The sequence below is a fragment of the Anguilla rostrata genome, chromosome 2 (genome assembly GCF_018555375.3).
Source record: "Anguilla rostrata isolate EN2019 chromosome 2, ASM1855537v3, whole genome shotgun sequence".
Taxonomy (NCBI): Eukaryota; Metazoa; Chordata; class Actinopteri; order Anguilliformes; family Anguillidae; genus Anguilla; species Anguilla rostrata.
The window spans coordinates 14,926,534-14,938,574 of NC_057934.1; the positions used below are offsets into that span (position 1 = coordinate 14,926,534).

A 12,041-nucleotide genomic window follows, 5' to 3' on the forward strand; every position below is an offset into this window, starting at 1 on the left:
TGTGTCCATTTTTACTGCTGAATGTACAGAAATTATTCCAGTTGCATTATTACTTTGCTCAATGCTCAAACAGCAGTTGCCAGCTTGGTATTTGATCACAGTTTTTTTTTTATTTGTGTACGGTATTTGTATGTGGACGCACATAGTTTCCAACATTGAAAAGGAGAGTTTGTAGTTTGTAGCTCCGAGAAGGCAATTTTCTGTGTTTCTAAATGTTTACCCCTTTTTTATGACCTGACATTTCTTTTGGTAAGTGGCCAAAAGCAAACAGTTTTCTCAGCTTCTTTCAGAGTTCCGTTCTTTTATGGCCCCTTAAACAAAACTGTTTGTGATCTAGTCAGTGTTGTTACTGAAAACAATTTACTCACTACCTGTTTGCAGTCAGAAGGAAAAACAAAAGCTCCTGACACCTGAACTTCCTCGCTATGTGGAGTTCATTCAGAATTTTAATGTCTGTCATTGAATTGTTTTTCATACATTTTTTTCTTTCCGATTCATTTCCCTATGGAAAACTTATTCATGGAAGATGAGAATTTATAGGGTGCTTGGAGTGTGGAAAGATACAAATGTTACAGCAGGAGTAACAGATTGTTTTGCAGTGTCTTCTGTTTTTACGTAGATTCAAGATTCATTTTCTGCAAAACAAACCCTCTCTGATGTATTTTTCTGACAGACTGTTTAATATTACACTCATTTGCAGGGTTCTTTAATGAATTATTTACCTTGTTTGCCTTTTAACTTAGAAATTTAGTATGTTTTCAATGTTAATGGTATCGAGTGGATTGAGTAACGTATTTTTCACCCCTTGTTTTTTTCCCCACTTGTTTTCAATTTTTCCTAGTCTTGGGAAAAAGTGCAGGCATTATGAAAATTGATGTAAAATTGTTTACCATTCCATATGAAGACTGTGGCCAATATTGGTGCAAAGGGAAAGGGAATTCAGGCATTCCTTTTCTGATAATAATGAGGAAGTGAATAGCTATACGCTTTAGTTGTTAATCCCCTCAACTCCAGTTCCTCTGATTTGCATGTTATAGCAACCATTGGTGGGGGTATGCAGAATGATGTAATGTAGGCTTTATCATTGACCTGTATGCGCAATAATGGCCATTAAGGTCTAACATTTTCACAGTGTGCATCTCGAGCTCAGACAGCTATCTTCAAAGGTTTTCATTAAAATCGAAAGGGATGAGGTCAGAAATGGCCTCTTGCTCCATTACCAGCATGCAGCGCAGGGCATTGAATATTGATCCAGTGGAGAGAATCCCGTATGCAATACAATTTTTATTGTCAGTGACATAACTGTTGGATTAACTGATTTTGAAATTGAATTGAAAACGGATCAATAAGAAAAACAGGCCAGTGGATTTAATGCTAATGGCCGGCTCTTTCTATGCGGGGCCTAGTGTGATATGTTGGGTTTTGTGTATGTGTGTGTGGGGGGGGGGTGGATTCAATCACTTGCATGAAATGATCTGCATGGTGATAAGGCTTTCCCAGCAAGATCACTCGTGAAATGAGAAATGACAAAAGCTCACATCTCACGTCATGTCTGTGTCACCAAGAAGAGGATTAATGATGGAGGAAGAACCTATACTCAATTTCTCTACCCCCCCTCCCCCCTCCCAATCAGGCAAGGCTGCTTAGATATATTGTGCAATTGGAAACGAACAGTACAAAATCAATCAAATTGAAATTATGTGATAACGAAAGCCTCCAATCGGATCGCGTCGCACCGGAGTGGAGGTTACGTCTCCCGCTCCTTCACGGTTTCCGCTGGGTCCTCGATGCGGTCTTTCACCGAGGGGCGAGCGTCACGCCGCATTGAATCGCCAAGCGGAGTGTCACCGTCTCGAATTAAAGCGGAGCATTAAAACAGGCATAAATCTCACAGGCCTTTTTTTCAAGACTTGGCAGCTACACACCCCTCCTGTAGAGACCAATATTGTTATTAGATGCTCTTTTGGGGGGTTGGCGCTCAGGCACTTCTGGAAATGAAAGTCGTGATGTATATAGACGCGTTGTTAAAGTGTGCTTCTCAGCAACATTAGAGATTGCGAGGTTCTCAAGCCGAATGGCTGGTTAATAAAAATACAAAAATAATAACGTGAGCTATTGTACAGAGGACATCTTGAGAAGAGAGGTTTGTGACAAGTCATAATTTTGAATCGTGCACATTTATAGAAGGTAGCAGTCTATAGTTTGTGGTGTGAGTTGGCATGGCCAGGGAGCTATTGCACATGTACGACACCTTGGGCGCATGCCAAGTGTGAGCAAAAATGTGTTAATATGACAAACCTGGGTCACATACTTTATTTGAAGTGTTAAATACTGGTAAAATGCCTGCACATCGCTGAAAATTCTGAAGGCAGCATCTATTTCCACCAGTATTCAGAACAAAATCCTGTTTTCGTGTTTCTGTAGTGTTTTTGTAATAACATTCTTTTGTGAAAATTCTCAAGGATCTCTGAATTTGTAGACTATTTACAGACAGTGACCTGCAATATGCTGAATTTCAGTATGTGAGCAATACTGCGAAGTGCTATGAGAGAAACAAGCCCGATTTCTTTCAGAATGAATTCATGTGAAAAATCAGGCACTCCAAATGTGTTCTCTGCTGTCCAGATGAATGTGCCTTGGCCTCTGCGGTAGGTGTGACTGAGCGAAGCTTTAGCTGTGAAACCCAGGAAACGGCAATGCACTCACGGTGTTCTGCAGTGGACATGCGTCAGTGCAGTTCTCTCTCTCTCTCTCCTTCTCCCTCTCTCTCTCTCTCCCTCTCCCTCCCTCTCTCTGCGTCTGTCTCTGCCTCTATCTCTGTCTCTCAGTATCAGTCTCTGTCTCTCAGTCAGTTCACTTCCATTCAATACGCTTTATTGGCATGACAAATTTGTACAATTTTATTGCCAAAGCTTGTTGGATAAGAAAAAGGTACTGTCTGTCTCTCTCTCTCTTTCTCTATCTCCCTCCCTCTCGCTCTCCTTTTTTGGCCCAGGCCCTCGGGCTGCTTAAAGACGTCAACTTTCCTCAAAGGCAAGTCGTGTCCTCCACACCCCCCCCCCCCAAAACCCCCCTCCCCCCTCTTCACGCTCACCCCAACCTTGGCAAGCGGCGGCTGCCAGCGTGCCGCTGATAATACCTGAATGATGGCGGCGTGTGGGAAAGCTGCTAATTTTACTGGGGGGGTGGGGGGTCAGGGAGACGCGGCCTGCCTGCGTGACAAAGAGCCAGGCGCTCCGGATCCTCCTGTAATCCGGGGGAACGGTAAAGAGGCCAGCGTCTGTCTGAGACCACAGGTGACCGCTGTACTGCGCTCTTATAAAATATTCATACAATGTCTCATAGTCTTTATTGGCACAAAATACAGGATGACAAAGCCGCACAGCTTTTTAAAGGCTTGTGTGCTTTTCCCCATTAGAAAAAATAGAAAAGTGCTTCAGTGTAGGGCGGCCCAATCCCCAGCCCCCCATGTCTGCAGAGGATCCGTACCCCACCATGACATCTGAGCTGTGGTCCCTTCCCTGTTTCCCTCCCTGCTTTCTGCCTGTCTGAATGAAGGGGGGAAAAAACTAAATACGAAAGAGACCATAATGGTCTGTTCTCGTTTAGAAGCAGAAAATTCTTCCAATATTAAATTCTTAGTAAATATTAATGGTACATTTTTTTAAATGGTAAAGTTTAGGTGAGCGACACATTAAGATTTTTTTAAAACAGAATTAAAGGGGAAATGGAAACTTTAGCTTCCGAGGGTACTGACGAATGTGCGCTCTCAGATTTGAGGCCACTTAAAATGTACTCACTTCATCTTCACAACTGTGAAATATTAAAGCGGTACCGCGCAATTAGTGGCATTATAGAATTTAACTGAGCTCACGAATCACCTGCCCCTTGTGGGCCTTCATTGTTTTTCTGTATTTTAACTAAAAGCGGGGGAATAAGACTAATGTAGCGTGCTGATGCTCACATTAGTATTCCTGTCCGGACTCTTAATAAAACACCGTCTTTAGGCTCTAGGTCTGGGAAATTGAAAAAGCGAAGGAAGAAAACACTATCAAATAGGAGTGTGAAGTGCAATATCTTTGGAAGGCTTACGGCCGAAGGGGCTTTTCACCCTCCTGTGCGGGCACTATAACTTTTCTTGCGGTTTGCAAGGTACGCATGATAAACACCGCAAAAGGCAGACCGCGCGCAGTCGCCGCGAATAAAGTTCCTCAAGGTGAAAAGTGGCGCGGGAAGATCGGTTACGGAAGCCCCCGCAGCGCAACTGTCAAACTCTGCGGCTTCTCACGTCTGTCAAATCGGCTACGTTTGAATTATTCCGCGTGCAGTAGTAATCTTCGCAAAGTGGTTTTGGCTTCTGGAACTAGGTCCGGATTAGCTTTTAATCGCCGCTCTGGATACCTTCCAGCGTCGGCGTCCCGAACTCGAATGTCTGCGTAGCGCTGCCTGAATTTAAGCGTGGCAACGAACAACGTCGAGCTGATATTTTGCTGTAAACACCCTGCTGATGAGCATCGTGAAACCTTAAAGGTGTCTGCCTCTTGTGGTTGTCTGGTGGTAAATGTAATGCTTGACTCTGCAATGCGTTTAGGGTCCTTGTGGACCAGGAATGATTTCTTTCTTTAACTTGGCCTGCAAAAAAAATATGCTGTTTGTCTTGCCCCTTTATAGAGACTGCAGTATTACATAAATGGATTAGCCTTGTGGAAATTTTTAATGTTTTAAATGAACGAGGAGATACTAATGGTATGGATACTGATGTATGCTCATACGTATTTGCTTGGGAGTGAATTCGCCGTTTGCAGTAGTCTTGTTTGGGCATTATGAAGTCTGATTTCCTGAAAAATCAGCAAGGTTTATTTTGTAGTAAATGGGTCACTTGGGTTTTAGAGGCATTTCATTTTAGACAGAGCACGGAGCTTTGAGCTTTAAACCTCCCTCCACACCCAGTCGACAGCCGAGCATCTGCTTGGGCTCGGCGTCCAGACTCTAACCTGATTTGAGGTCATGCTTCGTGGGGCTTTGGTTTGATTTTTAACAGAGCAGAACAGGATAAGAATGAGTCGTGTAATTAAAGGCCACCCCCAAACGCTCCGGAGGTGTAGCGGTGCTAAGTCACGTGGCTCTGTCAGAAGGAAGGAATCCCGCTTCACGAGACAGTGCCTCATTTTGAGTCAGAAGCGCTGGGATTGGCCGTAGTTTTTCCCAGCCTCGTTTTGGGATTGGCTGATTACAGTTGTTGCCATAGTGGTGGAACGGTCCTTTTGTGGCACGCGCACGGGTGACATGGTACTATTTTTCCGCACGACTTCATAGCTTTCACATCAGTTGAAGGGGTGTCCTTCATGTGCACCTGAGCAGGTGGGATTTCTGATAGGTTCACTGGGGTGTGATGAGATGATGTCATCCCAGCCGACTGAAACCCTTCCAAACCTGGCAACCGTGGAGCCAAGCATGCACTGCCCTGTGGGGTTGGCAGCTGCAGTTCGCACTGGCATGGTTAGGACCTATCTGCAGACTACAGCAGTGCATTATCAGGATATGCCACCCAGCAGTCCCCACACTGAAGTCGTTTTTCTGAATTTGCTGTCCGCGCGGCGGTGATCAGTACTTTTATTTTTGAAAAAAAATGGCATTTACAGGAAATTGTTTTGGGGAAAAGTGTGATTTGAAAGGAAGGATCTTGTAGACTGCACTGAATGCACACTGTGTTTTTCTATGAATATATATCCTTTCCTACAGTGTGAATCTTAAGAGGTCATCAAACCCTATTTCATATTCAGTACTTCAAGTAGCACTGTGCTGTTTGGAAGAGAATAACTTGCTATAACACTGCTTTTTAGCTTACTGGTGCTATAGTAGCTCTCATACTGAATTGTCTCTCAACCATTTGTTTCCAATATGACAATCCTGACCTTTCGGGAGAAAAAAAGGCCACAACACAACATTATATTGTATGTGTGAAGTGTGAGTCCGACTAAATTATAGCAGCTGACTGCAGTGGGCTGACGTGTGGCATAATATATTGGATAGGTTTTCACAGTCCTCTTCCATGCAAGCTTTTTTCTTGAATGCAAAATCCATCTGAATTTCACGTGTGGCATGTATCATATTATGTAACATGACAAGGACTTTTTCTCCTGAAATGTTGGATTTTTGAAAGAAAAAAGTCAGAAACTATGAATATTTATGGGTTTCTTTGGCTGGTGAGGATGGACTGGCTGCGCACATGCTTTTTTGTCATTAAGTCTGGCACCAGAAGGTGATGCGGACGCAGAGAGGAAACCTAACATCAATTTTTAATTGTTAGTTTTATGTTTGCAGCACTCTCTGTGGTCCAGGCCCCCGTTGCAGGAATACATTACTGAGCTGCAGGCTCTGAGGGATTGGTGTGTGTTATGAGCAAGTGTTCTGGCGCAACCAAGGGCATTCTTTGCATCTTTTCAAGCCGGGCTGCTTAATCCTCAGAAAAGACTGTCATAAAAAGGTTTTTTTCCCGTTGAGTGGAGAAGTTGGATAGCATCACCCTTTTTTTTTTTTTACCACAGCAACTAACATTACTTTTTATATCCCTGAAGATCTGATTTTAGATATCTCTGTAAAATGACTTATCATTGAAAAGTATGACATAGCCTGTATTGACAATAACATGGAGTAGTCTCAGACAGCCCTGACATTCAAAACATTTTGGGCTTTGTCGTATGCTAAGCTGCATTTGCAGATGAATAATTAGCATGCTAGCGCACGTGCCGAGCATGTCGTTCTCTCTTACCCTTCTCTGTGGGCCTCTCCCTTCTCCAGCTCTTGAATGACTCCCAGAAGCACTTTAATGGTCTCCTGACTGGAGCTGATCAGGTTCTCCATGACCTGCAGCTGTGCTTTAAGTTCCCCGTCCTGAGTGACCGGCACTATCTGCTGGCAGGCCTCGGCGGCAACGGCGGGGGCCGGCCCGCCCCCGGCGCAGTCCGGCACGCCCCCGGCGGGCCGCGCGGGGCGGGCGTGGCACCGCGCCTGGGCGGGGCAGCCGGCTCGCGGCAGCGTCTGCGACTGCGCCTGCTGCAGCCCGTTGAGCTGCAGGCCCTTCTTGCGCTTGCCGCGCGCCGACGGGCTCTCCAGGCACTCCACCTGAGTCAGGGAGTTCCAGGCGATGGGGCCCGTCACCTTGGAACCCGTGTCCCGCAGGGTCCCGGCGGAAGACTCCTCGAAGTTCAGCAGCTGCCGCTTTGCGGAGCGCTCGGGGACGGGGGCGGGGGCGGCCTCCCTCGGCCGCGAAACGCTCCCGGGCGTGGCCTCGGGGGCCGGGCCGGGGTCGGGGGCGCGCGGGACGTCCGGGGGCGGGCACTGCGCCTCGTCGGGGAAGCCCAGCAGCAGGGCGTCGGCGCAGTTGCCCCCCGCGTGGTGCTCCACGGTGGCGATGCACTCGTTGGTGTGGAGCAGGGCCCGCGTTTTGACGCTGGCCTTGCCCCGGCACTGGGAGGGGCCCGCCGCGCTCTCGGCGGACTTGGCGCCCTTGGGCTCCGCCGCCAAGCCGTTGTTGTGGCTCTTGAAGGCCTCGGAGCCGGCCGCGTGCTTCATCGAGTGCCCGTGGCCCTTCTTGCGCTCGAAGGGGAAGGTCTGGTAGCGCTTCTTGAGGTCCGGGGACGTCTGGACGCCCGTGCTCTTGGTGACGTTGGGGATGGAGCGGCGGGCGGGCACGGTCATGTACTTGCGGTACGCCACCTTGTACGAGACGGGCTTGCCCCCCTTGCCGCCCGCCTGCTCGTTCTGGGCGTCGCAGATGTCCTTGAATCGCACCTGCAGGGCCTTGTTCCTCTTCCTCACCTGCTGCCTGCCGGGGTCCAGGGAGTACTTCCCCTCCAGTCCCAGCGAGGGCGCCGTCTCGGAGTCAGACTCCGAGTTGGTGAGCATGCATTTGCTGGCCTCCCTGCTCACCATGGTTCCTGAAAGGAAGGAAATGAGAATTTAGTGTTAGGAATTTAGAAGTTAGAGTTTATACTTTTTTACAGAGTATATACTTTTTCTCTCACACACACACACACACACACAATCACACGCATGTGTTTAATGAAACCCTGGGCTTAGAATAGTTCCACTAATGTGTACACATGGAAAAAATTGACAAGCACTTGCAAACATCGCTGTCATGTTTTCCGGGGTAAACATTTTTCCTCCCACATATAACAAAGGGTCAGAATAATTTATCCTAATCACTCATTTCAGAGCTGGTTTAAAAGGAAAACAGTGTGTTTCTCACACACTCCTGCTTCAGCCTATTGTGATGTAATGACACTTTGCCGAATGTGCTTGTTGTGACAGTTTCATTGGTCTCTTGTCCTTGAAATGCGCCCTTTTTGTCAGTTTCTTGTGACTTTGGAAAGTACTGTGCCAAGAGCCTGTCTTGTAGTATGTAGGCGACCCTCTTATTTCTAGAATTTTAATAGAATTCATTCGTTATTCTGCTGTATAACAAACTGCTTGTGTGCATTATGTGGGACTTACCACTGCTCCTGACTCCACCTTCTGTATGATGTCATAGTTTCATAGTGTGTGAATGACAGTTGGACACAAGGCTGGCTTTGGATATGTGCTATTGCAGCTCCAGGTTTGCCTGACTTTTCTGTCGATTGTATATTTAAAAATTTGAATACCATCACTAAAGCCTGAAGTGCTATATTGTGCTTTTTAGATAATTCTTTACTTTTTTGTACTTGCTGCTTTAATACCATGAATATATACAGGACTGAACATGCTAATGTGAATGGTCATGCAGTGGTTATGTCAAATGGTACAGTGAATGCTGTGTGGTGTGCATTTTAAATATTCTTTATCATTGTCAATGACAATCTGCTGGGCCGCATTCCAGTAAGGTATAAAGATTTAACTACTTGTTTCGAATGATTGCTGTCTCTGCTAAATCCATTTAGCCTTTCCCGCCTTCATTTATGTGAGGGTTTGGGGTTTGAAAAGATTCATGTTGCCCCGATTTATTGGTCTGTCAGACTTCGTGTAGATTGGAGTTCCAGAGAGGGTATAATGTCCAAGTAGCCTCTGGTCATTTGGACACAACTCTCCATGGTTACTTCTGCAGCAGGAGGCAGGGAGCACAAGAGGACCCCGGTAACAGCAGCTGCTGTCGTTCCCTCAACCCAGGGCCAAAATCCAAGCGTGCATCTCTGCGGTCTCCCACTGGCCGAGTTTAGCGCGCGCCGAACGTGACGTGGGCAAACGTGATGAGACCCACCGCGGCAGGGGCTGCCCCGCGCGGGGGCGTCTACGAGAGGCTTCCGGCCGCAGACGTGCAGCCGTCGCCTAACGAGAAGAAGAGCGATTGAGGGCAGCCGCGGCGGCCAGGGCCAACGCTTATCCCCTAGCTCGCTGGTAAGAAGGGCCGCCCCGCGAGGACGGTCTTAACCGCACCGGCTGAAACGGCCGCGGCAATCGATGAACGCAGCGAGGCCGTCCACCTAGCGCGTGTTAGCAGCAGTAGTAGTACGCCGCTGAGAAGCGTTAGCGTCGCTGTGCTTGAATAAACAAAGATCAGGGGAAAAAATCACAAAAAAAAGTAAAGATGCTTAGCTCATTTAACTTCGAGCTGTCATGTTACCGCTCATGCGTGGAAGAATTCACATTCTGCTACCTTTCTGTCTGTTTTTCTCCGGTGAAATTGCGAATGCTAATCATCTCTCATCATACAGCCGGCTTGTCACTAATGCAGTCAATACGGGTTTCCTTTTAGCAGTCACTTTAACTGACATAATATAAATCTCTCTCTCTCTCTCTCTCTCTCTCCCTTCCTCCCTTCATCTCTCTCTGTCTCACACACTAACTAACTCACTCATCAGATAATGCCTCGTATATTGCTCTCATCGCCGGCTTAATTTGTCTCCGGAATCGAGGCCCGGACGAGTGATGTTGACATCCGGACCCTCGGTATCTGCGGTGGGCCGAGCTCTCTATCTGATCAATCTAATCTGCGGACGTTATTAACGGTCCCGGGATGAAAGAGCTCGGCACCGGCTGTATCTCAGAGTCCTCCGGAGCTGTCAGCCCGGGCTCCTCCTTCTGCCTGCTGCACCGGTCAGGCTTTTAGGCCTAGCTCCAAATCAACTCTTCCAATTACCTGAAGAGTAAAACATTGGGACAGTCGCAGAGGCGCGGATTAATGGCTCTTGTGATTTGGGAAAAATGGTCGTATGGATATCGTGGGTTCCTCTGTCTGTAAATGGGTAAGATCTGTCTGCTGAAAAGGCATAAAAGATGTGTTCTTTGATGGTCAGTGCTTTGTGTTAGAATGTTAAAGGTTCTTAATTTGCCTTTATTAATAATTAATGAAATTCCACAATGCTGACATATAATCGATTGTACAGTATCTTAAAAATGTAATTTCATTAATGCCCAGAAAAAGGAAAAAACAACCGCGTTTAATTATGTAAGAAAAGCAGGCCGGGGGTTTTAGTACTAAACATTTCTCTTCCCTTTCATTTTCCCAGTTACAGTGCATATGAAATTCATGGTATCTTAGCAACAAGCATCAGATTCTTTTTTTTTTAAACCATCAACCCCTCTTCTTTCCTCTTGATAGTCTACAAGCAATTATCTGCGCTGTGCTGTTATTATGTTCTTGTAATCATTATTAGAGTTCAGAGCTTGCTGCTGTTTACCGCCGGTCATTTTGCATAAATGACATCAAAGCACTCAGCCAGATTTCACTTCCTGTGAGGTCATAATGACCTCAGGTGGATTTATAATAAGGTATTTCTGAAAGCATAGGTTCCGGGTTGGCATTATTATTGTGCAGGAATAGCACTGTCGGCAGGTATTCAAAGGCATTCAATTAGGACACAGCGATGTTTTATTCATAGCATACGGCGCTAGGCCCAGCTGTGGAATCACAGTGTTTTCTCTGCTTAGCTTTGACTGAGTGGTTCATCAGTATTTATGGAACACCGGTTCCTCAAAGGCAAAAAAAAAAAAAAAAAAAAACTTTTTGTTTTACGTGAGCCTTGAATATATTTAACTGAATATTTTCCTAAACGCAACCTAGCCTTGGCTAAATCTGCTCCCTAATGCACTTCCAACCGACCGTGAAATTAGAGTGAGGGATTCTGGGACTGCCACGGTCGTTCAGGTTTTCCCCTTCTCTTTGCCTAAGCGGCGTGCGTTCCTCTCGATTCGGGCGCGCGCGGTCCCGCTAGGGCTCGGGCCTGCCTTCTGCGGCTGTAGCTGACAGATGGGAATCTGAGTCTTTCCCCTCGTTGCCTGGCAGGAACTACAGAGCCGGCGTGAGATTAAGATGTAGCGACTGCTAGCGTCGGGGTCCCCAGACGGCCTTTGTTCAGCCTCAGACGGAACGGTTTCAAAGGGAGGAATTAGCCGGCGGGAGCCCGCCTGACCGCGGCGTGAGCGTCGCACGCGTCGCCGAGCGCCCTTCCCGCCTTTCCCGCCGCGGAGCCGCGCCGTTTGTCATTTCGCTTCCCTCGTCTTCGGAGACGAGCTTGTTAACTTTAGAGCCCGTTTCATAAACCCAGCCACAGCTGCCGTTCCAAGTCAGGTGGAACGCGCTCTGGCGAATGAGGAGGCAGCCTGAGCCTGTTGCATATACCGCTCTACCCCCTCACTCCATTATCGAAACAATCGGGGTCCCCTTTCATGGTTTGGTTGGTTTAATGACTGATTGAACCCTTAGTTCCAGTTCATTGATGCCTGAACATACGTTATATTGGCCTTGCATACGACCTAGGGACCACAGAAGCCAATTTTTAGTGGGCATGCGATTTTGTACTTGCATTGGATTTTTTGTAACATTTGACTCCTTACATGACATCACGCAAGCTGGAGCAGCACCTGCAGACTGGCGTGTGTTTAAATAACCGCAGTCACTGAGGAGGTGGGGAGGAAAACAAGCGGAGAGTGAGGCCAAGAGGTCAAGTCCCCTAAGGCAGATGGGGCTGAAGGTGCTCGTGTGGGGAAAGCACATTGCAGAGCATGCACTGACCTCTGAATGTCAGCCAGTGCTGCATTCTGTTTGTGTATGTGTGTGT

The 12,041-nt window shown here is 47.1% G+C and overlaps 2 protein-coding genes across 5 annotated transcripts in view; one reads left to right on the plus strand and one right to left on the minus strand.

Moving 5' to 3' along the window:
- dock1 (dedicator of cytokinesis 1) overlaps positions 1-12,041 on the plus strand; it is a 236,223-nt gene that overhangs the window by 99,375 nt on the left and 124,807 nt on the right. The window lies entirely within an intron of this gene.
- Positions 1-12,041, minus strand: part of LOC135247371 (inhibitory synaptic factor 2A) — a 29,179-nt gene that overhangs the window by 9,458 nt on the left and 7,680 nt on the right. Inside the window, exon 2 of the mRNA XM_064320730.1 lies at positions 6,773-7,940. Coding sequence (XP_064176800.1) covers positions 6,773-7,935 — 1,163 coding nt within the window. The 5' untranslated portion in view covers positions 7,936-7,940. The remainder of the gene's footprint in view (positions 1-6,772; positions 7,941-12,041) is intronic.